Here is a 25,205-nt window from a genome sequence, read left to right on the forward strand (position 1 = left end):
TGGCCCTTCCCTTTCTAGCCCATCTTCTGGACTGGTCCCTTGTCTTAATAGCACTGAGTCAGCACTGGCCTTCCCAAGCATGCTATCAGTGTGTCTGCCCCTCATGGAGGCACGTGGTGGTGGACAAAGCTTGGGCACGCAGGCAGGGTGTCCACGTTTATGCTCGTGAGGCCCCTTCCAGGGCAGGAAGCAGCCAGGGTATGGAAGAGAAGGGGCAGGCTGCAGCCCTCAAATGTTCTGTTACCCCAGGCTCTGCTAACGTTTGGACCTGCTATGAGAAACTGGTAGGAGACGGGGTTCCTGAGAGCAGAGGGCTTCTTACCAGAGGAAGGCGACGACACCCACGGGCCTGTGGGGAAAGGAAAGTGAGCGGGTAAGAGGGCAGCCCCACCCCACCAGAAGTGAGCAATCCTCTTGCTACCGCTGATTGACTGAGGAAGGGTCCTCCCTGTGAACACTGCCATGGACAAACGGGCACAGGGGCGCCTCCTTTGGGGGAGACCCTGAACCCAGAGGTCACGACATGCCTGGAGGACTCAAGGATCATAGCAGGGCTGGCCTAGGAAGTCTAGAGGAATCTGGGGACCAAGAAACTGTGCCTGCTTCACTGGTGGGGAGGCCCAGCACCCAGGACTACAGGCCTGAGGCTTTGAGTGGTTAGGTCGGCCCTGCGGGAGGAGAGGGAGGTAGTAACAAGGGCAAGAGACCTGTGAGCAAGGTCAGCAGCTGACTGTCAGAGAAGGCAGGCATCCGGGCTTAGTAAAGCTCCTCTCTGCCCCTGAGTGAGTCCTCAGCATGGCATGGGGGGAAGCTGCCCCGGCCCACCCCAGCAGCCCAGCATGCCAACGTTACCAGATGTCAGTGACTCCAGACACAGGGGTCTGGTTGACAATCTCGGGCGCCACGAACTCAGGTGTGCCATACTGGCAATACTGGGGTTCTCCCGGTGTCAGCTCCTGAGCGTTCCCAAAGTCACAGATCCTCACCTGCTCCTCGCCCTCAACACCATCCCACACCAGCAAGTTCTCGGGCTGCAGGACACAAAGCGAGACATGGGAACTGAGGGCCTAGGGGAGGACACCCCAGGGCCTGGCTCCCACAGGTGCTGCCTGCTTCCACCCGCCACCTGCATCTCACCTTGACATCCAGGTGCAGCACGTGGTTTTCGTGCAAGTAGCCTATTCCTTCTAGCACCTGCCGCATGTAGGCCCGGATCTGTGGAGACAGGAGGCCCAGAGTCCGGGGAGTATTATGTTTGATCACCACCAGGGCTGTGGCAAGAAGCCAGGCTATGCCTGGGAAGTGGCCTTCAGGAGGGGGCCGAAACACAGGCTTGGGGTTACTGAGGTTCAGGGTTTCCATGGACAGCTGCATAGGCCGAGCAGAGCACAATTAGAGGAGGGCACCATTTACATGCTAATAAGGAGAACTGTGCAGTGCACAATTTGTACAACCCTACACGGCAGGACAGCACTGAGACTGGATGAGTCTGGATGGGGCTCCTTCTGGGGTAACGTCTGAGTGACCTTTATGTGAGGAAGGCTGAAAAACAACAGAGCTGGGGGCCAGGGTGGGTGCTGAGATTTACAGAAGACAGTGCAAGTCCCAGCGTGGGGGTCTGCTCTGAGCAGGGAAGGAGGCTCTGCTGCCTGCCTAACAGTGCTATCCACACCACCCTGGCCTGTTTATGGGCACAGATGGCATGCCCGGGATGCACCCCTCGGGTCTCAGAGCTCAGGTGGGTGAACGCTGGTGCCCAGCCTGGCCCCTCCCACCCACTGCCCTCACCTCAGACTCACACACGGTGGGTTTCCTGGCCATTCGCTCCAGAAGCTCCTCTGTGCAGCTATGTCCTGGATCAAGGAGAACAGTGACCAGTGCCAACAGCCGGGCCCACCTTAGGCGGTGCCCTCCACTCCCAGAGCTCCAGTTGGGTCCCAGCTCAGCACAGGGCTCTTTTCCCCCCAAAAGCACATCTGCTACCAGTTATCAATTGCATCTTCCCCTTCCCCTGTCATCCGGGTGTGTAGATGCGACAACCCTGCTTGAATTCTCACTTGCTGTGGGATCTCAGGCAAGTCACCTAAGCTCTCTGAGCCTAGGTTCCTGCCATTGTCAAATAGGGATAATGTTCTTCTCACCTACCCTGTGAAGTGTCTGTAAGGCTCAAGTTGGAGCAGCATTTTGTTGACTGTGGATGGAACCTCTTGACTCTGTTTGAGAATGACCCAGAAGGCCCATGACACATAGTAATTTGTCATTTTGCTGAGGTCTGGGTTCTAACAGTGCAGACTAGGAAGCTAGTGTGTAAGACATGGTCACCCTGCTAGTGGCAGTCACAAGCCACTAGCATCCTTACCTCAGTGTGACTTTGTTTAACTACAGCTCTTATGAAAGAATAAAATCCGTCTGTATGAGAAGAGCCTCCCAAATAAAACCAAGTATTAACATGTATCTGAAATGCGGTTGCTGCAAATGTTTGGATAGACTGTACTGCATTTCATGATAAAAATCATGTGCCTCTTGCCAACTGTGTGATCTCGGGTGAGTTACTTTATCTCTCTACACCTTAGTTTCATCATCTATAAAATGGGGAAAGTAAAATTCCGAGAGATAAATATATATGATGATGAAACAGATATTGGTAAAACTCCCAGAACACTGCCCGGCACACATCAAGTACTTTGTAAATTTAAGCTAAAAAATGTTGGTCTTCACACACGTCTCCGTTCTCCAGTCTGTGAAGTGTTTATAAGATGTCTTGGACTTCCCTGGGGGTCCAGTGGTTAAGAACCCACCTGCCAGTGCAGGGGACACGGGTTTGATCCCTGGTCCGAGAAGATCTCACATGCCTCCGAGCAACTAAGTCTGTGTGCCACAACTCCTGGAGCCCATGCTCTCTAGAGCCTGTACTCCGCAATAAGAGAAGCCACTGCAATGAGAAGCCTGTGCTTCTATCAAAGAGTAGCCCCTGCTCGCTGCAACTAGAGAAAGCCTGCACGCAGCCACAAAATAACCCAGTGCAGCCAAAAATAAATAAAAATTAAAAAAAATAAAGATGCCTCGAGAAATCCCAGTTGTCGACGGGACCACTTTGTAAAGTGTAAAACATGTTGCTAATTGGCTGTTCCAAGGACCAGTTGTTCAGGCCGCATGCCCCCCACCCGCCCAGCCTGTCCCAGGATACAGCTCGGTGACGATGACCAGTCCCCGGCGCCTCTCGAAGGCCTCGTGGAAGTAGAGGACACAGTCGTGCTGGAGCCGGGCCAGCAGACGGGCCTCCCGCCACGCTGATGCCTTTGGCTTGGCCTGACTGGGGATGAACTTGGCTGCAAACTCCAGTCCGGAGCTTCGCTCCACTACACGGCGCAGGTAGGAGAAGGCACCCCTGGGTGAGGATGCGAGGAGAGGACGGGGCTCAGGTGTTGCTGAGCCTCAGGCCCAGCCTCTATCGGCCCCCAGACACCATACCCACTCTGAGCCCCACACCTGCCGATCTCCTGGTGGATGTCATAGAAGTCGCTGAGCCTCCTTCCTCGCTGCTCCTCGTCTTCCCCAATCCCTTCCACCTCCATAGCTGTCTGGGCTAAGGAAGAGGTGCCTGGTGTTAGGTGGGGAGGACAAGACAAGGGACGGGGCAGAGACTCGCCTGGGAGGGGCAGACGGAGGGCACAGAAGAGAAGCGCTAATGTTGGAGCTGGGGCTGGAGGAGGGAATGGTCTAGATTGAAGGGCTGGGTGAATGTTTCCCGGTCGGGGGCCCACATCATTGGATCCCTGGGTGAGCACTTGGCATTGCTCCCCTTGAGTTCCAGCCCACCTGACTGCACAGCCAGCTCTGCTTTGCAGGAGACTTCGCCAGCCAGGTTACGGGCCGTGCAGGTGTAGACCCCTCCATCCTGGGCTCCCGCGCTGAGCACCACCAGGGAGCACTCGTTCTCCTCGTACACGAAGCTCACATGGTTGCTCTCGGTCAGCAGCGCCTCGTCCTGCAGAGGTGGCCGTCACCCCAGCCCAGGCCTGGCTTCCTGTCTGCCTGGGACCCAGTTCTACCTCCACACCAGAGACATAGTCTCACCCTGCCCTCAGGGCCTAGCGCTAGCTCCCCTAGGGGCCTGGTGCCACCCTTGTTTCCCAGCGTCACCAACGCCTCTGGGTCCCACTTCCTCCTCCTCTCTGTCCAGGCTTCCCTGACCCCCTCCACACCCCTCAAGAAGTCACCCCTCCATTCCCCCCACTTCCACCCATGCTCGGAAGGAGGCCGCAGCCAGCCTCTGACCTTGTACCACATGATATCCGGCAGGGGCTTCCCGTCCACCACCACGGCGAAGCGAGCGGTCTCTCCGGCCCCCACCTCCACATCCTCCATGATGGACTCAAACCGAGGGGCCTCTGAAACAGGGGCGGTGGTGGGGAAACAGAACGTGGGGGTCACAAGGGCCTCCCTCCTCAGCCCCTCTCTGAGCCTTCCCTCAGGCAGAACATCAGATCCCACCCCCCTCCCACACCTCTCTGAGTCCCAACACCCCACCCTGGGGCTCTCAAACTTGGCCCGAAGAACATGAATTCCTGGCCTGAACCAAGCACTCTCCCTGTAAATCTAAACGTGATGTTCTGCAAATCTCGGGAAACCTCAGCCAGGGGGTGCAGGCTTGCTTTGTTGGGCTCTCGGGATTCATTGGCCAGCTTTGAAATTAGGAGATTTTCACACACAAAAGAAATCTGGATTTCCTGCCTCTATTGGAAAAAACAGGACTGGCTGTCCTGAGCTGCTTCCCTCACTGCATTAATGGGCTGTTGCGGAGTGGCCCGACACTGCCCCCTGTGGGTGGTGGCCCTCAGCACAGTCCTGCTGCGGGCCTCTCTGACTGTACCCATCCGGGGCCGGTGGGCGGCTCAGTCTGTGACCCCGCGTGGAGTTCACGGATGGCACAGCCTCCATCTTGAGGTTTTCTCTCTGAATCTTATTTAAATATTTAAGGGGCCTTCTACCATCTGGAAGATGGCAAGATGAATAGTCACCGATTCTCAGTTTAGTTCTCCCCCATGTGACTGATTTTATTCTCCACACATATCATGTTATTTCCTGGTTAAAGCAGCTCCTAATTCTCATGACGGAATTCAATACATATTCCAATGTGCTTGTGTTTTTTTGGAGAAACTTCTGGTGCCCTCCCCCTCCTTTCAGAGTGTTGGAGGATCTGGGCTTTAAGGGGTGTAGGGGGGAAAGCAGGGGTGCTGGGCGGGGAGCACCGCCCAGCCGCAGGCACACAGCTCGACTTCTGCACCGAACAAAAGGGGCAGCATCCTGGGGAAAATGCATCCACGGCCCGGTGTGGAGGGAAGGGACCACTCCACCCGCCTGGGGGACAGGGGTGGGCACAACAGAAAGGGGTGTGGTCCAAGCCCAGGCCTGCTCTAGCTCTGGCAAATGGGACTCAGTCTCCCTCAGTCACTGCCCCACCCAGGCTGGCTGCTGCTCTCTCAGTGTCCAGGGCCCCCCCAAACCCCTGGGCTCCTCCTACATCTGGGAAGAAAGATGAATCCTACAGGTGGTACTAACAAGGAGCAAGTGGTTGGCACTTCCCTAGTGGTCTAGGGGTTAGGACTCTGCTTCCTGGGGCTCAGGTTTGATCCCTAGTTGGGGAACTGAGATCCCATAAGTCATGCAGTATGACCAAAAAACCTCCCCCAAAACAGAAAAAATCACAACCAAGAAGCAAAGGGGTGGCTGAGTGGGAAGTGCCGGGGTGGGGTAGGGTGGGAGGATGCGGGGCAGAGGGGAAGACAGAAAACGGAAACCAGGGACCCAGACCATCAGTGGCTCCACCCCATCCACTGTCCACAGCAGGGCCAGAAGGGCCCCCATATCTCCTCCTCACACACCCTATGGCCACCTCTCTCCCACTTTAAAGCTGCCTGTCCTGCCCTCTAGGAATCTGGTCCCTAGTCTGCTGGGTATGGGATGGAGGTGGTGGCAGGGGTCAGTCTACGAAGGTCAAAAGGATCAGAAAGTTTCAAGTGGACTTCAACAATTTCTTTAAAGCACCATAAGATGCACATTTACCCCGTGATAAGATGGCCTGTGCTAACTAAAATGTCACTTTCTTTGCATTTGCTTGGAATCTTATCTACTCAGCAGGTAACTGTTTGCTCACGCTGATCCGAAGTTCTGAGTGGCAGTTACATGTGTCTGGAGTTAATTAACAAACCAGAAAACAAGACAATTACTAGTTAATGCAGGCTACGGTCTGAGAGACCATCTTGAAAGGAGAAACCTCACTGCAAAGGTTGGGAGGCTCTGTCAAACAGGTTTGTGCAAAAGGGCAGCAGCCAGGATCCCAGAGCTGGGAGTCTGATGATAAAATGCTCTCACTTGCACCTTTTTCTCCACCTTCATCCCCGCCCTGCCCCACCCCCACGCTCCTCCAACCCCCGCCCCCGCCCCCACCCCAGTTTGTTATTCTGGAAGTACTATTTCCTGCTATGTTTAACACAGGAGTTAGGAACACTGTCTGGCTTTGGAGTAGGGCATCCAGGCTTGAATCTTAGCTCCTGACTTATTACATTGTGTGACTCCGGGCCTGTTACTTAGCACATTCTCTGGGCCTCAGTTTCCCCATCTGTAAAATGCAGATAATAGCTAACTCCATCTCACAGGGTTGATCTAACATTAAATGAATAATAAATGTAAGGTACTCAACACCGAGCCTACCACATACTCAATAAATTCTCAATAAATATCTTATTAGTACTAGTACCATTATTTTTACTACTACTGCAGTTATCTTGGTCAGTAGATGGACAAATCTGAGCAGAGGCACCTAGGATGGTCAGGTGGGTGTGTACCCCTGGGGGATGAGGAGAGGGCTGCGGGCCTCAGAGCAGGAAGAGATAAAGAGGCCGCAGTCACCCACCTGCCAGCTCCAGGGTGACCGAGCAGGCCTGTGTGCCGTGGCGGTTCCGAGCAGTGCAAGTGAGGGCTCCCAGGTCCCGGCGGCTCACCCGGCAGATTCGAAGAGAGTACTGGTCGTCATCCGGCTGGCTCAGCTCGTACACACCTGCCCGGGCCTCTAGGAGGGCCCCTCGGCAGCTGAGGGACACAGGACGGGGCGGTCACCCAGGATCCAGCCCCAGGGAGGTCAGCCTGGCCGGCTGGAGCCGGGCACCTCATGTGAGGAGTAGGGCAGGCAAGGCAGGGCCCACCTCCTCCAGACGACCTGGGCCTCCACATGGTTGAAGGTGACGGTGACACTGGCGGGCTGTCCCTCCACCACATACACGATGTCTGGCTTGTCCAGCACGGCAGGTGCCTCCTCCAGGGGTGGGCCTGGGAACAGGAGGGCTGGCTCAGTGCTGAGCCTGACATCGGATCCTCAGCACCCACTGCTCTTGGAACCCTCCCCATCACCATGTGAGCTCCATTTTTTTTATAGACGAGGAAGCTGAGGTTCAAAGAGGTTTAGCAACTCGTCTAGGGAACTCAGCCAGGAGCAGCAGAGCTGGGATTGGACCCCCAGCTCCTCTGACCCAGAGCCTCAGCCTCAACCACAGTGCGTGCAGCTTTCAGGAGGGAGAAGGAAGCACTCTTGACAGGCAGGGGGTGTGTGCAGCCATGCCAATCCTGCCAGTTATTGCATCCACACCAGCCCTGGAGCCTCCTCCACGGACACCCAGTCCCCTGGCCCGATGGCTCTCGCCTGCCCCCTCCCTCCAGGAACACCAGGCTCACCACGCTCCAGCAGCTGCACGGGCTCAGACGGGGGCGAGGGCTTGCTGCTGCTCTTGATGGTGGTGCTGAGAACCCGGAAGACGTGCTGGACCCCCTTTCGCAACCCGGTGGCTGCCCACCCGGGCTGCCGCAGGCCCGTGACCAGCGCCGTCCACTGGTCTGAGCCCAGCACTTGGTGCTGCACGGTGTAGGTCAGGGCGTCTGGGTCTGGTGGGGAGGCAGCTGCTAGAGGCGGGCCTGGTTGGGGCACCCCCCGCCCCCGTTCTGCTGGCTCGGGACCCAGGGACTCATCATCAGTCTGGTCTGAGGACCTGCCTCAGTTTCTCCTGTCACTTCTGCCCGTTCCCCCACGTGCTCCTGCCCAACCACAGGTGGGGGAAGGCTCAGAGACCATGAGGTGTCAGGCATGCAGTCCAGTTATAGGCAGGGAGGGAGCTAGCTACTGCTGCTGCTGCTAAGTCACTTCAGTCGTGTCCGACTCTGTGCGACCCCATAGACGGCAGCCCACCAGGCTCCCCTATCCCTGGGATTCTCCAGGCAAGAATACTGGAGTGGGTTGCCATTTCCCTCTCCAATGCATGAAAGTGAAAAATGAAAGTGAAGTCGCTCAGTCATATCCGACTCTTATCGACCCCATGGACTGCAGCCTACCAGCCTCCTCCGTCCATGGGATTTACCAGGCAAGAGTCCTGGAGGGGAGGGAGCTTAACTTAGTTCTAATTCCTTGCTACCACCCGAGGTAGACAGACTGAGGTGCAGAGCAGGAGGAAACTGTGCAAGGGGAAGAACCACAACCCAGGCACCCAGTCCCTCTGAGACGAGAAGGCAACATGGCAGCCCCCGCTTTGTCTCTTCCCCTGACCCACAGCCAGGGCTCTGTCGACCATGGGGAGGGGGCCCGCAAAGCCACTTCTGTCCTGTTCCCAATGCTCCATCCACCCCCACTCCGACCTGTATGTCCCCCTGGGCCTTGCCTTCCTCTCCTGGCCCCCCGGGTGCCCTGCCTGAGCCTGTCTTGTCCATGCCCCACCTCCCCACCCATGGCCCCTTGTGGCCGGAACCCACCGATAGCCATGTCCAGACTCCTGGGGGGGTTCCATGCAAGTGTGATCATCCTCCCGGTCACAGCCACTACCTGAGGGGCGCCATCTGGGGGGCCTGGAACCACATCTGAAAGCCACAGGTCCAGCGTCCGTGGGGGTCCTTTAGGGCCCAACAGCCCCCATGGGATCGCCAAGCCCCGGGGGCACAGGCAAGGCCAGGTGGCTCCCCAGAGAACGGAGGAGAAAGAGAGCTGGTGCAGAGGCCCTGCCCTCACCCAGGTCCCCAGGTGGGCCAGAGGCCAGACTGTGTACCCAGCTGACCGGAGGGTACCTGCCTCACCTGTGACGTAGAGATGAGCATAGCAGGCAGCTTTGCCCAGCTTGTTAGCGATGACGCTCTTGTAGACGCCAGCATGCTGAGGTCCCACGGCGGGGAACACCAAGCGATGGACATCCCTGTCTGGGGGCGGGGAGGGACATGACACTGGGCCTGAGCTGGGAGGATACTCCGGAGGGTGGACCCACGCCATCCAGGCCTGGCCCTTCACCGTCCACTCCCGCCCAACCCGCTATAGGCAGGAAGGAAGGGCAGGGCAGACACAGAAGGGAGTCACAGTCTAGGTCCAGGCTGCCCGTCCACACCTGCGGCCCTGCCCCTCCCTCCCAGTCCCCCAGCACTCAGGCCCAGACCTTCTCATCATCCTCCACAACACTTCACCCTCTGCAGGTTCCTACCCGGGACAGTTCTCTCTTTTCCATCCTCAGCGCCACTGTCCATCCCATCTCAAGCGCAGAGTCCATGAAAGCCTCCACTTGTGTGGTCCACACCCTACCAGCCGCATCACGTGTGATCTCTCCTTCTGAGGCCCTTCATGGCACCTACTGCCAAACAGGTGGCCTCCAAAGCCCTCAGTCCAAACTCTCATCCACCCCTGTCTCCTGCTCTTCTTCCATGTCCTGATCCTGACCCACCATCAGGTGCCTGAACAAGCCACATGAGACCCATCTCCAGGTCTCTGCTCACAAAATTCCTCTCTTCTGGACTGTTCTTCTCTTACCTGAGGCCTCCTTCTCCTTCAAGATGTAGTTTAGTGAGTGTCAGCCCTGGGCACTCCTCTCCATGTCCCTGGTCCCCTCTGCACCTCCATCTCTGACTCCCTCCCCAGGACCCCCAGCACCCAGCCCACTGCTTCAGGTGGTCCTTCCTCTTTTCTTGCACGTGTCCTGCTTCCTGTAAGCTCCTGCCAGCTGATTTGTCCTACCAGGCTCAGAATTGAATGCCTTGCATGCAGTAAATGCCAAATACATTAGATTATAAATTACAATAAAATTTGTTAGCACTGTGCCCAGTCCGTGCCAGATATTTGATGTGCATTTCTTTCTCCATATCCTTTCAACAACCCTGCAAGAGTGTCCTCATGTTACCAATGAGGTCAGAGACATTAACAGACTTGTTCCAAGGTCACATCACTAATAGACGATGAAGCCATGGCTCGAACTTGGTTCCCTCTGATTCCCAAGGTCTCTCTCTACACCGTGCTTCCTGAATGATGGTGAGGAGGCCATCCCCCGGAGGGACATGAAGGGGAAGAGACCTGCATTGTCCTTCCTCCTCGACGTCAGGGCCGTCCCCAAACACCCCTCCCCACTCTTAGAGGTTATCTCTGCCCAGAACAGCCACCCATTCATTTATCTCTGCTGACACTATTTATAAAGGAAGAGAAGCCCAGGGCCACTGCTGACTCCAGATACAGACAGAAACAGAGGCGCCGGCTCAGACCCTGAGACAGATGCTCAGCCTGGGCCTCAGAGCAGATTGGGAGATGGGAAGCCTGTGGGTTGAGCAAACACAGCAGTGGATGGGGATGGAGGGGAGGGTCAGCACCAAGGCGGTGACACTGGGGAAGGGAGGGGTGAGTAGAGCACGGGTGACAGGAGATGTCCTGGTTAGGAAGTCAGATGGTATTTGTCTGCCTTTAGGTAAATCTCTCCCTCTGTAAGCCTCAGTTTTCCCATCTGTAAACAGGGACCATAATACTTGCCTTACAGGCCTGTGGTGAGGAAGGTGGGATTCTCATGTCAGGCCTTTAGCATCAGGGTCTGGCACTCAAGAAGTGCTTACCAAAGGCGAGTTTTGTCACACTGCAGCAGCAGTTAGAGGAACCCATCATGGGTCGTGGGGTGGCACTGTCTGAGACAGTGTAGGTAGACCTTCTCACATGAGGCTCAGATTCCTTCAAGGATGGAACTGAGCTACTCCTTGAGAAAATACCCCGGGCTAGGAGGGCACCATCCCAAATATGTTCCTCTGTAATTTTCCTACAGCTTTTTCTTTATTTGTTATTGAACAACCCTGGACCAAGCATCCTTTTGATGCAGACGCTACCCACGTCGGGTTTTTCACTGGAATTTCTCCAGGAGGGTGTGAGCAGCATCACTTTATCAACAAGGATGATGGTAATGGTAACAACAGCAGCCATAACAGTGACACTTAACACTCACTGGCCCCTTGCTATTTGCCCTAAGTGCTCTCTGTGTATTAACTGATTCAATTCCCACAACAAGCCTACCACAGATGAGGAAACTAAGGCCTGGAGAGTTCTGTAACTTGCCCACAGTCAGTACCAGGCTGGACTGCTGGGCCAGTAAGTACTAATGGGCCTCTGAGGCCGAGAGTGGTGACCTAGCAGATGGGGGCCGGGTGGGCTCAAGGCAGGAGGCTGTGACCCCATAGCCTCTCAGGGCTCCCAGGCACCCCCATCCCTGACCAGGTGAGAGAAGGAAGGCCTGAGGGTGGGGAGAGGGGATGGGCTCTTGCAAGCAAAGAGGGTGCTGGAGGGGACAGTCCCAGGGTCCCTTCCCGGACACGTACACTGTGTCATGCGCCGATCATCGCTGCTCTGGATGCGGTGGCCGTTGTGGAACCAGCTGATGGTGGGGTAGGGCAGGCCGGTCACCTGGCACTCCAGCATGGCCTCCTTGGCCAGTCCCACGTCCAGGTCCTGCAGCGGCCGCAGGAAGTCAGGCATGGACAGCCGCTCCAGCTCACCCTGCTCCGGCTCCTCAGGGATGGAGGGCATCTTCTCCAGCTTGGAGCTGTAAGAACCACACAGTGGCCCAGGGGCCCAGAGTCATACCTCCTGCCACAGGGCTGGGGCCCCCAGAGGCAGCCCTGGCCATGGGGCGGGGGTGCCCAGGGTGGTACCTAGGGCCGGTGGCGGCTGTCCGAGGCTCCTCCACGTAAAGCTGGGCCGAGCAGTGGGCCTGGCCGTGGGTGTTGGCGGCACTGACCGCGTAGAGCCCCTCATCCTCACTGCCCACGTGCGCGATGTGCAGCGAATGCAGGCCCCCATCCTGCCGCAGCCGCACGTTCTCGCTCTCCTCCACGGGGCGGCCTGCGAGGGACAGGGGGCAGGCGGCAGCCTCAGCCAGGGGCCCTGCCCTCTGACCCCTGGGAGTTCCCCGCCCCCAACATCTGCGGGGTGGAGGGCCATACCAAAGTGAGTCCAGGTAACGGAGGGGGGCGGGCTCCCGCTGATCTTGCAGTCGAAGCGGGCCGCGCGGCCCTCCAGCACTTCCACATCCTCCAGCAGCCTCGTGAACAGGGGCGCCAGCGAGGGCCGCACGGTCAGCCGGGCACTGCAGGTCAGTTCATCTGGCGGGGAGGGGTCAGCACTGGGGCAGGGAAGGCTGTGGAGCCCTGGCACCCCAACCTGCCAGTCCCGCCCTCGTGCTGGGCAGGTAAAAGGAGCTCGGACAAAAGTTGGAGCCTGCAAAGAGCCCAGCCAGGTCCCGGGGCACCAGACTGAGGCCACGGGCAAGATCGAGACGCTGGACCATCTCCAGAGGCTGGTGGGCAGCGAGAGGAGGCAGCAGGCTGCTGGGGCAGTGGGGACACGTGGGAGACAAGGGCATGGCCTGGCTCTCCCCTCCTTACCTTGTCCTACCCACCCAGGGTGAACCTCAGCACAGCTCTAAGAGAAGGGCCTAAAGCCAAGCCCACTCCGTCCTTGACACCCCTTCCCCCTACCCTTGGAACTCTCCTCTATGCCCAGGTCATGCCCACACTCCCTCGCCCCCATCCCAGACCCAGAGCACATGCCCCTGTGCCCCACACTACCACGGCACGCAGGATCTTCTGGGGAAAACAGCAGCCTCTGACGCTGACCTGATCCCTTCCTGCTTATAAAGGCCTCAGTATCCCCTTTAGGTGCACGTCACCACAACCAGATGAGGCATGATCTCAGCTCCTCAAACGAGGACGGGGACCAGGTCAGAGATGTCATTAATAATAATAACAGCAGACATTCATCAGGCACCATCCTTCACCAGGAGCTCAGCTTTTGTCCATCCATACATTATCTCATTAGTCCTAGTGCTCCTCCTACGAGGCAGGCATTATCACGATCCCTGTTTACAGCCGAATGGCCTGAAGCTCAGAGAAATGAAGTGACTTGTCCAGTTACGTGGCTGCCGTGTGGCAGGGCAAGACCTGGAACCCCCGTCCAGGTGTGGTTGCTACACGTTGGCAGTGGGCTTCCCCAACAGGAATGAGAGTGAACACTGACACCGTGTCAAACACTGCTTTGTGCTGACTTGATGGAGGCAGATGTACTGCACTCTCTCCCACCCCATGGCTCTTTTCCCTGGAGATGGAGGCCCATTTTCTGGTCGTCTTATTCGACACCAGCTCCATCGGGGTTCCTTCACTTCCACTCCCCTCCCTCCAGCTCTTGGGAGCCGGCGGCAGCCCTCGGGCCCAAGTGGGCAGTTACCTTTGGCCGTGCTGAGCTTGCAGGTGTAGACGCCGCTGTCGTCCTCATGCACAGAGGTGAGCAGCAGCTTGCATTTGCGGCCATCGAAATGCATCTTGCATTTGAGTAGTGCGGGCTGCAGCAGGCGGCCTCGGCACAGCCAGTCTACCTCCACGTCGGTGGGACCTGCCACCAGGCACTCAAACAGCGCCATCTCCCCGGCCCCCACGTCCACGTCCTGCAGAGGGGCCAGCACGGCCAGGGACCGGCTTTCAGGGTGTGCTGGGTGGGGGAAGCGGCCACAGGGGGCACACACGGAGCAGAGAAACACGGGGCGAGGGAGACACACACGCACACACACAGGGAGACAGACAGACACAGAGAAAGAGATGCATTTTGTTCCTTTGGAGACAAGGAAAGCCCGCCCGCCCAGCAGGCCAAGACAGCAAGGAGCTCCCAGGCCTGGCTTCCACATGGCCATCCCACCTGGGCCGGAGAGGGGGCACTCAGGGGAAGCGGGAGAGAATCAAGGGCATGAAAACCGAGAGGGCCACATGGGGACAGAGACGGCGGCGGAAAAAGAAGACACAGCACACCAGCTGGGTACAAACTGGACTTTATTTGAACTAAGAAACAGGTATCTCTGAATACGTCCACACCCGCTACAGCAGGCCCCTACTCCTGCGCCAAGCCTGGCTAACTGTCATTCTCAGTAGAGCATCCTGGCCCTGATGGTGAACAAGGGAGCCCCAAAGGGCCCTAAGCCTGCCGCCCAGGGCCAGGCCTCAGCCAGGCCTCCTCATCAGCACAGGGCCCAAGGAAGGGCCTCTGGTTTTTGGTCTCTTGTGAAATAGAAAGGATTGTGCCATTTGAAACCCATTTCCGGAATGGTCAGTGCCCCCTGAGCCCCTTGCCCACAGCCCCCTGCCCCTCTGGTTCCCTCCATCCTACGGACGCCAGGCCACGTCCTCTCCCCCTCTGCCTGACACCACGCCAGCTGGGGGGCATCCTTCCCTGACTGTCACAGACACACAGACAGACAAACAGAAAGACAGACAGGGCCTATAGCAGCGGCAGCACATGCACTCGCTGGGTGCTCCCCTTCGGGGAGAGACTGGGGGGTGGTCTTGATACCCCTCACAGCTGCCCCCCCCTCCTGGCACCCAGTCCGTGGGGGAGCTCCCAGCCTGCCCGACCACGTGTCCGCTTGGGGAGGGAGGGTCCATAGGGGCTCATGGGCTGTCCCAGGACGCTGCGTGGGTGGGGAGGGGAGGGGAGGCTGGGACAGGGTCCGGGCCGGCAGGGTCTGTGGGCAGGAGGCAGTGAAACACAGCGAGGTCCGAGAGGTGCCTGAGACAGGGGCGCGGCTCGGAGGGTAGCGGGGGGAGCGCAGGCGGCCCCCTGAGCTCACTCGCCTGTGTACAGACAAAAACCTCAGTCAGCAAGCGGCAGGTTAGTGCAGCACACGCACACGCACACACAGGCACGCACACGCACGCAGACCTGGCTAGGGCCCCTCTTAAGACTGCCAAGGTGGCATGGCTACTTTCGGCTTCCCCCAGGTCGGCCCTGGGGGGAGGGGGCGGCAGTCAGCCAGGGGCCAGGTCTCCAGGGTTCCTGGGCAGGCAGAGGCCCTGGGCAACCAAGAGAAAGGCATTCCTAGGCGTCAGGAGCACCCCCACAGCCTGGGGGACACTGGGAGGAATCCCAAAGAGAGAAGCACCGAGAGACGTGGGTTAACACAGAAAAGCAAGGCAGAGCCAGGCCCTGGGGGTGGGGGTGGGGGAGTGGGGGGACGGGGAAGGAGCAGGACAGGGAAGGGGGCTGGGCTTGGGGAGGGTGTGAGTGGGAGGAGAGCTAAAGAATTAAGAGATGTAAGAGGTGGCAGCCCTAGGCACTGCAGGCATGGGCATGGTCGGTCACTAAGCACGTGGGGACCGGGGAGGTGACCATGACTCTCAGGGTCCAGGCTCCAACAGGGGGCTGGGGGGCTCCTCAGAGCTGGCCTCTGCCAGGAGGAGGGGGTGGTGGCTGAGTGTGGAGCTGGGGAGAGGGGTTCCTGGCCCTGAACTGCCCACAGGGAAGTGGGGGGGAGTAGAAGGTAAGGCAGACGGCCTGCACTAGGGAGGAAAAGCATCAGCCCCAAGGGTTGCCTGCAGTCCCTGAGGCCTAGAGGCCACCTGCCCTTATGCCCCAACTCCAGGGGCCCAGTGCTCTCCATCTCTTCCCAGCTCTGCTCACCCTGGTGACCCCGGGGTCCCTGCAATGCTCCATGCCTAAGTCACTCCGAGGGCCCCTCCGGACGGGTCCGACTATCAAACACTCCCCACTGCCACCCCCAACCACGGTATCGCCCACACAGCGATGGGATGGGTGGAAGAGGCAAGAGAGGAGCAGGGAGTGGGTGTGAGGAAGGGGCCTGGTGAGGTGACCAAGGCCTAGAAGAGTGTGAGATGAGGCCCGCCGGCGACAGGAAGCAGGATCTCTCCAGCTGGCACCAGAGCAGGCGTGATGGAGCGTGGGGAGGGCAGTACTGTGGAGTAAGCTGAGCGCTCAACAATTTGCTGTGTGACCTCGGGCAAATTGCCTCCCCTCTCTGGGTCTCAGCTTACTCACTACAGCATGAGCAGCTGAACCTGGGGACCTCGAAGGCCCTTTCAGTTGTGGTACACCATTAACTAAGCTTGTGTGAAAATTGGCAACCGGGCAGGGATGAGGCCGGGGCCAGGGTGAGGGGTTCGTAGAGAGCATGAGGTACTCACCTCTGACCTCCAGGCGCGCCTCGCACTGTCGAGCGCCATACTCGTTGACCGCCTTGCAGGTGTAGAAGCCCGCATCGCCCCGCTCAGCAGCCAGGATCCGAAGCCGGCACAGCCCATCCTCCGCCTCCTCGGCAAAGCGCCGCTGGTCTGGGCGCACGGGCTGACGGTTTCTCAGCCTGTCGGGAGGGAGAGAACTCAGTCCCCGGGCCTCGTGAGCATGGGGCTGCAGAGCCAAGCAGGCCTCCCACCCCAACATCGTTTGTCCACTCCCCAGATATGTCTCACTGGGCATGGGTACCCCTGAGTTACAGGGCTTGCTTTTCACCCTGACTCGCCATCCCACCACCATGCCCCCCCCAGGAACTTCCAGACACCCTCTGCACACCTGGGTCACTCCCTTCTTGGAACCTAACTGCACTTGTGTGTCCGTGTGTGTGTGTGCTTACCGGCATCCAACTCTTTCTGACCCTAAGGACTGTAGCCCGCCAGGCTCCTCTGTCCATGGGGTTTTCCGGGCAATTGCAGTTAAGAGTAACACCTTAAGCTATTCAGCTCTTGATAATCCTTAGATTTTGTCTTGTTTTTACTTATGTTAATGGACAGATAGCTTTCTCACTTCCCAAAAGGAATAGGAAATAACTTACAGAGTTAAGAAACCACACTGGGGAAAAAAAAAAAACCACACTAGGGACTAGATAATCATTTAAAATTGAAAAAGAGAACCCAAACCAATAGAAAGCTAAATCAAATGAGTCATCAAATGGCACCTGGGATGAGACCTGCAGCTAAGGCCCAGGTTTAACTCTGGGTGCTGACAGCTCAGAAACAAATTATTAAGTGTGGGCCCAGTGCAGGGCTGGGCACAGGCCTCAGAAAGTCACCCTATTGTCAACCACAGGGCTGAGGTTGGGATGGGAGTTGGGAGGCTTCTTCAGGAGTGAAAGGACACTTGGTCATTCATGCCAAGCAGACAGACAGGAGACCATCTGTTACCCAAACCCCTCTCAGAGGGGAAGCCCTGAGTGAGTGTGAACACCAGGGCAGGGGTGGGGCCATGGTGCACATAGCCTGGGATCCCACTGTGCCTGGGATGATGCCCCTTCAGACAGACTGAAGTCCACAAAGGGTTCACTGCCCCCCAACCCTAAGCCAGGCTTCACAGGGCCCAGCCCGGAGTGAGCAAAGCTGGAAGATGGTAGTCAGGGGCTGCTACTCACCAGGAGACCACTGGCTTGGGCTCTCCCAGCACACGGATGCTCATGGTGACATCTTGGCCTTCCCTTACTGACTGGTCCATAAGTGAGACCTGCAGGGGACCCCGAGGTGTCAAATGAGACAGGGCCCAGCTTTGGCTCCTAGCGGCGGGGGGGAACCCTGGGTCAGAGGTCTTTTCCACACCAGTCTGACAGAGGCCAACTCTGGATAAGAAGGGTTGATGGGACAAAAAGCCCCAGGGCTTGCTGGAGCCTGGTGTGGTTCCAAGAACAAAGGGCCACACAAAGGAACAGGGAGCTGGGGGCTGGCCTTAGGGGGTCTGACCTTGAAGGTAGGGGGCGCCTTGGAGCCAGTGTCCGAGGAACGGCGATTCTGGCCAGGACTGAGCTTCATGGTGGAGGCTCGGGGCCAGGTCTCCCCAGGTTCTGGGAACTCCTCTGGGGGGCTCAGATACTCCTCGTCAGAGGTGATAGGACTGCTGAAAGGAGATGTAGACCCACCTGGAGAAGAGACAGAGGAGAAACAGTGGCATAGAGACTGTCTGGGAGAAGGGGGGGGGGGGTGGGCAGGGAGACTGAGATAGCTGGTGGAATAGTCTGGGGTCAAGGACCTGATAAGGTCTGCAAAGTCACAGAGCCCAGGAGTTGCAGTAGCTCTGTAAAGGCCCAGGAGCCAAGGAAGCTCCGTAGGCCAGCCCTGCCCTGACTTCACATCCCGGGGCTCCTACTCACTCGCTGTGTGACCTTGCCCAGGTGTTTCCTGTCCCAGAGCCCTGGACTCGTGATCTGCCAGACACTCCCAGCCCTGACCCTGCTGATCCTCTTGAGTGCAGCAACCATAGGGAATGGCCTGGGGCAAAGAGTTCGGGCCCCAGAGGGGCCGTTCCCAGACCTTGTAGGAGACTTGGGATTCCCCCAGAGCAGGGAACCTGCATTCCCAGCACCCAACTGCAGGCCCCAGTACAGGTGCTTCATGTCTCTGGACCCCAGAGTGGTACAATCAGGACACCCGTTTCTCGGGTGAGCTGGGCCTGGTGCAGAGGAACACACACCTCGGACAAGCCCCATCCTGACCTCAGTGCCAGGGCCCATGAGGCGGCACTGTCCAGCCAGCCCTTCCCCCACTCCCTTCTCAGCTTCCTGCCCCAGATACCCCAGGGGCACCTGTTGGCCCCAGCCCTGGAGCACAAACCCCTAAACTCTCAGAGGCTGGGAAGGCAGAGTTTTGAGTCATCCACAGAGAAGGGCGGCTCAGGGGAAGAGGAGGGGGCGCCAGCACTGCTTTGGGAGAGGGGTGTCCCCAGGGCCCTGACGCCCTCCCCTGCAACTGGCTAAGGGCCCAGCCTCACTGAGCTGGCTCCAATCCGACTGCCAAATACAGACATGAATCTGCCACAGCCCCCTGGCCCCTCCTCCTGGTCCCCCACCCCAAGCCCCTTTGGCTTCGCCCAGGGGCAGGGCTTGCACCCCAACTTACCCCACGAGACTCTGCACACGGACCCCAGCCGGCGCTTGTCCTGAAGGCTCTGTCCTGGCACCAGGCCTCCTGCAGCCTGCCCACTGCCCAGTGCCTACCCCTCCGGCTCCCCAGGGAGCCGGAGCCCAGCCTGCCCAGCCCCACTCACTCTGCTGAGGCTCTGCACGAGGTCCGGGGGGAGGGGAAGGAGCCTGGGGAGGGGGAAGGAGGAGGTAGGGGCTGGCCTGGCTGGGACAGGCTGGGTGGCAGGCAGGCAGCTGGCCGGGGGAGGTGGTGCCTGGGCCCTGGAGCGGAGGAGGAGGAGAGGGGAGGGGCAGAGCAGCCTCCCTATTTAGCCACCCTGCTCATTCCCAAGCGGCGGGATCTGCCTTTTCTCTCCCTACGGCTTCTGGACCCTGACAAACAAGAAGCCCCCTTAACGGTGTCTCGGCTCAAAGGGTGGGGGGGCACTCAGTCCCCAGGGGAAGACGATAGTGACAGTTGGCTGCAGCAGTCAAGACACCTGCACTGACCCATCTGTCTTGCAGTGTCCACCACAGGAGGCACTGACAGCAAACGGCCCCCATGATGCCCTTTTCCCTGACCAAATGGCCAAGCTCCTGACGCTGGAATCCACACCACCAAGCCTCAACTGCTAGAGCTGGGCCATACCCGTCCTCCCTGGTGCTGAGGATCAGAGAGCTGTCAGGACCCTTGACTTCTACTTGAGGGGACCGGAGTCCCCCCTCTGCCTCCCCAGTCCTGCCACAGCAGGTGTGGCCCCGCAGCGACCGTGGATTCCTGAGCTTTGCACCCAGCCCCCTCCTCTACAGGCTCTACCAGGGACCTGTCAGCGACATCCCTCAGCCTCTCTGCCCACCAGAGCCAACAGGTCAGGAGGACAGAGGCCGCTGCCCACAGTGACCCCTCACCACTAGCGCCAGTCTGCTCTTGGATGGGCATGGGGCTTGGAGACAGAGCAGCAGAGCAGGGGAGCTGTTGAGGAGAGGTCACATGGTGTTCTCCCGCCTGCAATCACCCCCCCGCCCCGCGGCCACATTCCCAAGCTATGACCTGTGTTTCCCAGCACTGCCAGTGAAGAAGGGGGGAGGGCCCACCATTCAGGTTGGCTGTCCTGACATGGAGGTGCAGAGGGAAGTCAGGACGGCACTTGATGAGCATCTGCTCAGAGTTTGACCACTAGTTGATGCCGAGATCACAGGCCTAGGCCCCGGAGGCAGACGTCCCCCCTCCCCTCCATGGAGTCTGGTGACCTCTGGGGTCACCGGCAGGTTGGACAGCACTGAGGCAGCTCAAGTGCCCAAAGAGAGACTGCAGAGATTAGAGCATGACCAGAAGGGTTTGCAGGGAGCCTGGGACCCCTGGTGGTGGCTGGGGGAATAGCACCTGGGGCATGGGGTGATAGAGTGACTCAGGAATCAACCTGCAATGCAGGAGATTCTGGTTCGATTCCTGGGCGGGGATGATCCGCAGCAGAAGGGGTAGGCTACCCACTCCAGTATTCTTGGGCTTCCCTTGTGGCTCAGCTGGTAAAGAATCTGCCTGCAATGTGGGAGACCTGGGTTTGATCCCTGGGTTGGGAAGATCCCCTGGAGAAGGGAAAGGCTACCCACTCTAGTATTCTGGCCTAGAGAATTTCATGGACTCTATAATCCATGGGGTCGCAAAGAGTCGGACATGACTGAGCGACTTTCACTTTCAAGTCCCTTAGCGGCTTCCTGGGTAGCTTAGCTGGTAAAGAATTTGCCTGCAACTCAGGAGGCCCCAGTTCGATTCCTGGGTTGGGAATTAGGAAGCCCACAATTCGGGGAGCTCTCTCTCTTAAGACCAGTGCATCTCAACATCCCCAGAGGTGTCGCTGGTATAGATACAGTCACAGCCACCTACATGAAAAGCCTCTATATCAGGGCTTCTCAAAGTGGTCCTGAACCACCCATATCAGGACCACCTGACAGCCTATTTAAACTATAGATTTCTGACCTGAAGAATTAAGATTTCCTGAAACAGGAGAAATTTTTTTAAATGGCACGTCCCCAGGGAGATTCTTATGCATAGAAACATTTAGGGACCCCAGGACCCTCAGCAGATGAGGACAACCTGAAGAAGTGAGATCACTAAGTCCCACCTCAGCCGGCCAACAAACTTCAAGGCCAAGCTCCAAACCTTGGAGGACTGGCTTCACTGGCCTCTCACCTGGCACAAGGCCCCTGACTCATGGTGGTGCTTCTCAGAGTTCACCTGGCACCAGAATCGTGTGGAGAGCTCCTTAAACTGCAGTTCGCTGGGCCCCAGCCCCCGAGTTTCTAATGCTGTATGTCTGGCTGGGGCTGTTATCTCCATCTCTAACACATCCCCAAGCTGATGCTGATGCTCCCGGTCTGGGGTCCACACCTGGGGGACCACTATTCCATGGTCTCTACTGCCATCCCAACCTCCACTCTCAGGCAGATCCTCATTACCCTTGGCAGATTCACATCCCACCAAGCCTCTGCATGTGACCTAGGCTTTTCCAGGGGTTTGTGAAAGCTTATACCCTCACTGCCACTTCTACCACTCCAGCCCTGGCTGTCCAGGAGGGCCTCCAGGTACGACTGGAAGGGCTGGCAGGGGTGAAGACAAGAGTGGTGTCCTCAGGAAACTTCCAGCTGGTTGAGATGACAAACCAGATACACACACGACTATAACAGCAAGCATGAATAAGGTGGCAAGAGTGGGGCTTACTGATAAGGGCCAGATGAATACAGAGAACAGGATGTTACGTGCGGCTCAGGGAAGAAGGGAGAACTGATGGAAGGGTGGTTATTAGAATTCATAGTTTGGTTTAAGTAGGGAAAAGCATTCCTGGCAGAGGAAACCAGCTGAGCAAATGCTCAAAGGCAGAAAGCGTGTGCAGTGAGCTGTAGCTCATCCTTCTGGCTCAAAACTAGGTAAAGAAGAAAGAAGTGGGACGTGACAGTGTCAGTGTCTCTGGCCATCGCGGGGTCATGCTCAGGCCCAGGTGGTCAAGGTCTGCTTCAGGGGTGCGGCCTTCACTCTGAGGGCAAACGGGACCTCTGGGAGGTGCCTGAGGAAGGGGTAAGGTGCCGGAGGCTCACAGCACTGACATATGTGGTCGGGTTGTTCACAGCCCGCTCTTCACACGCACTGTCTCGGGAGGTCCTCTAGAGGCGATTCCTCTAAGTGTCTGCTGGGTAACCCTGCCGTGGAAGTGAGGGGAGGGAGGGCACAGGCTGGCCTGCAGCCGGCAGCGTCCACAGGCGCTGCCAGGAAGTGTCCCCCCTTAGAGAAGGAGAAGGACTGTGCTGAGAGTGTTTCTGTTTTGGCTTAAAATGGACCTGGGAGTGGAGAGAATTTCACGTGGTCGGCCTGGCCTAGCCATGGAAGCGGTTAACTCCCTACTTGGGGCTGCCGCAGGTTTAGATAAATTGGCACTAATGGTGGATGAGGTCCCCATTCTTTTTTTTTCTTTTTTGGCCACACCGCATGGCTTGTGAGATCTTAGTTCTCCAACCAGGGATCGAACCCAGGGCCTTCAGTGGTGAAAGCACGAAGTCCTAACCACTGGACACCCACCCCCTCATTCTTCTGCCAGCTGTGTGTGATGAGTCCCACTCTGCGATAGCAGCTTTTGTGGGCCAACCTGCTTCCGGCAGAGCAGTGTGGGGGTGGGCTGAGTCAGGTCAAGGGACCACACTGCTTGCTTAGATGCTGTCCAAACTGCCAGCAAAGATGGACAAAAGGGCCGTGTGGCACTTCAAGGTCCCATCCATGGGCAGCTTCTGCCTTCCCAAGGAAAAACCTGTGATTCTGCAGCAACAGGCCAAGACCAGAGGCCAGAAGAAGGAGGGGTGGGGGGGGGGGGCGGATGTTGGTGCCATGATTTCTTCTTCCTTTCCTTTTACACTCATGACCTCCAATAAACCACTTCTTCCCTATTATGATAGTGTTGGTCCTATTAGTGGGACCAGAATGAGCTTTGTTAAGCCTTATCCTCTGGCCCAAATGTCCTTAGCCTAATCATTAGCCCCACAGAGCCTCACAAATCTTCCCAAGGAAAGTAGCCCAGGAGTTACAAAGTGACCCTTGCTTTGTAGACAAGAACACGCGGCTAGCTAGGGCCAAGGTCTCAGCTGAAAAATGCTAGAACCCTAGACTCAAATATAGAAGACCTGTGTTTGAGAGGAGGGCTGAAGGCAGCTGGATGGAGGCCTGGGTGCATGAATCCCCCGCGTCTCCCCTCCTCCTGACCAGAGCCTGCAGTGGGGGAGAGCTGAGTACAGCCACCAGGTACGCAGGGAAACAAAGCAGCATCATAGCGATGGGGAAGGTGGGGACTCAGAGAGGAAGGACAGAGGCCCTCCCCCAGGCTGACCCACCCATAGCGGGCATGGACAGTCTCTGTCCCCCGCCCTAGGAGCTCCAGAGCACAATTTTAACCTTGTGCTTCGAGCCTTGACCCCTTTAGGGTAGCGGAAGAGGGGATGGTACAGTGCAGTGATTAGGAGGACAAGCTTGGGAGACCCAGGGACAGAGCTTCAAATCATGATCTGGCCTCCAGCGGCCTCTGCTCCTAGAGCTGAGCACCCAACAGGGTAGCCACCCGCTGGCTGAGACAATTTCAGTTCACTTTAACTAACATGAAATAAAACAAAAAAGTCAGCTCTTCAGTCACACTGGCCACCTTTCATGTCCTCAACAGCCACCTATAGTTAGTGGCTACACTATTAGAGCAAGTAAGAACATTTCTATCATCACAGGAAGTTCTATGATCAGTGATGCTCTGGAGCAATTTGCTAAGGCTTCCCAAGTCTCTGTTTCCTCATCTGTAACATGGTCATGACAAACTCAGACAGTGTGCTGAAAAGCAGAGACATTACTCTGCTGACAAAGGTCCATATATAGTCAAGGCCATGGTCTTCCCAACTCATGTTGAGAGTTGGACCGTAAAGAAGGCGGAGAGCAGAACAGATGCCTTCGAACTATGGTCCTGGAGAAGACTCCTGAGGGTCCCTTGGACAGCAAGGAGATCTAATCAGTCAGTCTTACAAGAACTCAACCCTGCACTCATTCAAAGGACTGATGCTGAAGTTGAAACTCCATTATTTTGGTCATTTAATGTGAACAGCTGACTCACTGGAAAAGTCCCTGATGCTGGGAAAGACTGTGGGCAGAAGGAGAAGAGGGCGTCAGAGGATGAGATGGCTGGATGGCATCACCAATGCAATGGACATGAACTTGGGCAAACTCTGGGAGATGGTGAGAGACAGAAAGGCCTGGCGTGCTGCAGTCCATGGGGTCGGAAAGAGTCAGACATGACTAGGCAACTGAACAACAACAACGACAGGGGCATAGTAATAAAGCCTACCTCCCAGGGTGGGATTACATGTGAGAACCCAATCAACACCTGGTACACATAAAAAGCAGAGACATCACTTTGCTGACAAAGGTCTGTATAGTCAAAGCTATGGTTTTTCCAGTAGTCATGTATGGATGTGAGAGTTGGACCATAAACAAGGCTGAGCACCGAAGAATTGATGCTTTCAAACTGCGGTACTTGAGAAGACTCTTGAAGAGTCCCTTGCACAGCAAGGAGATCCAACCAGTCAATCCTAAAGGAAATCAACCCTGAATATTCATTGGAAGGACTGATGCTGAAGCTGAAGCTCCAGTTCTTTGGCCACCTGATTCAAAGAGCCGACTCATTGGAAAAGACCCTGATGGTGGGAAAGACTGAGGGCAGGAGGAGAAGCGGGTGACAGAGGATGAGATGGTTGCATGGCATCATCGACTCAATGGACGTGAGTATGAACAAACTCCAGGAGACAGGGAAGGACAGGGAAGTCTGGCATGCTGCAGTCTATGGGGTTGCAAACAGTCGGCTACAACTCACTGACTGAACAATAATAATATGTTACCTTATTCTGCCATCCATGCTAAGTTTATTTGTTTCATGGGTGAGTATTTCCATCGCTCTAAATCACCTGTTGCTTTTAACATTCTGAAGCAGATTACAGATGCTCAATAAAGGCTGCTGCCTTTGTGCTAACTCTGTCACTTTACCCTTTCATCATCCCGTCTATAAAGCGGCAATGTTACTCCCTGAGATGTCCCTCTCCAAGGGGTATATGTGGTGGGATGCTGCTTAAGTGAAGGGAGAAATGTGAAAGTTTGGAAAAAAGTATCTGGCACTCTCCAAACACAAGAAACTGCTCAGAGACATGAAG

The 25,205-nt window shown here is 57.0% G+C and overlaps 1 protein-coding gene across 1 annotated transcript in view; it reads right to left on the reverse strand.

Moving 5' to 3' along the window:
- Positions 1–25,205, reverse strand: part of SPEG (striated muscle enriched protein kinase) — a 51,360-nt gene that overhangs the window by 13,372 nt on the left and 12,783 nt on the right. The window contains exons 9-28 of the mRNA XM_061148667.1: positions 17,830–18,005; positions 17,508–17,596; positions 16,291–16,466; positions 13,550–13,810; positions 12,271–12,429; positions 11,980–12,169; positions 11,647–11,870; positions 9,115–9,234; positions 8,797–8,901; positions 7,732–7,938; positions 7,206–7,329; positions 6,917–7,092; positions 4,279–4,391; positions 3,820–3,988; positions 3,490–3,586; positions 3,188–3,388; positions 1,789–1,846; positions 1,138–1,215; positions 853–1,031; positions 323–349 (exon numbers count right to left, since the gene is read on the reverse strand). Coding sequence (XP_061004650.1) covers positions 323–349; positions 853–1,031; positions 1,138–1,215; positions 1,789–1,846; positions 3,188–3,388; positions 3,490–3,586; positions 3,820–3,988; positions 4,279–4,391; positions 6,917–7,092; positions 7,206–7,329; positions 7,732–7,938; positions 8,797–8,901; positions 9,115–9,234; positions 11,647–11,870; positions 11,980–12,169; positions 12,271–12,429; positions 13,550–13,810; positions 16,291–16,466; positions 17,508–17,596; positions 17,830–18,005 — 2,929 coding nt within the window. The remainder of the gene's footprint in view (positions 1–322; positions 350–852; positions 1,032–1,137; positions 1,216–1,788; positions 1,847–3,187; positions 3,389–3,489; positions 3,587–3,819; positions 3,989–4,278; positions 4,392–6,916; positions 7,093–7,205; positions 7,330–7,731; positions 7,939–8,796; positions 8,902–9,114; positions 9,235–11,646; positions 11,871–11,979; positions 12,170–12,270; positions 12,430–13,549; positions 13,811–16,290; positions 16,467–17,507; positions 17,597–17,829; positions 18,006–25,205) is intronic.

Source organism: Dama dama, chromosome 8, assembly GCF_033118175.1.
Source record: "Dama dama isolate Ldn47 chromosome 8, ASM3311817v1, whole genome shotgun sequence".
In the NCBI taxonomy this organism is placed as follows: domain Eukaryota; kingdom Metazoa; phylum Chordata; class Mammalia; order Artiodactyla; family Cervidae; genus Dama; species Dama dama.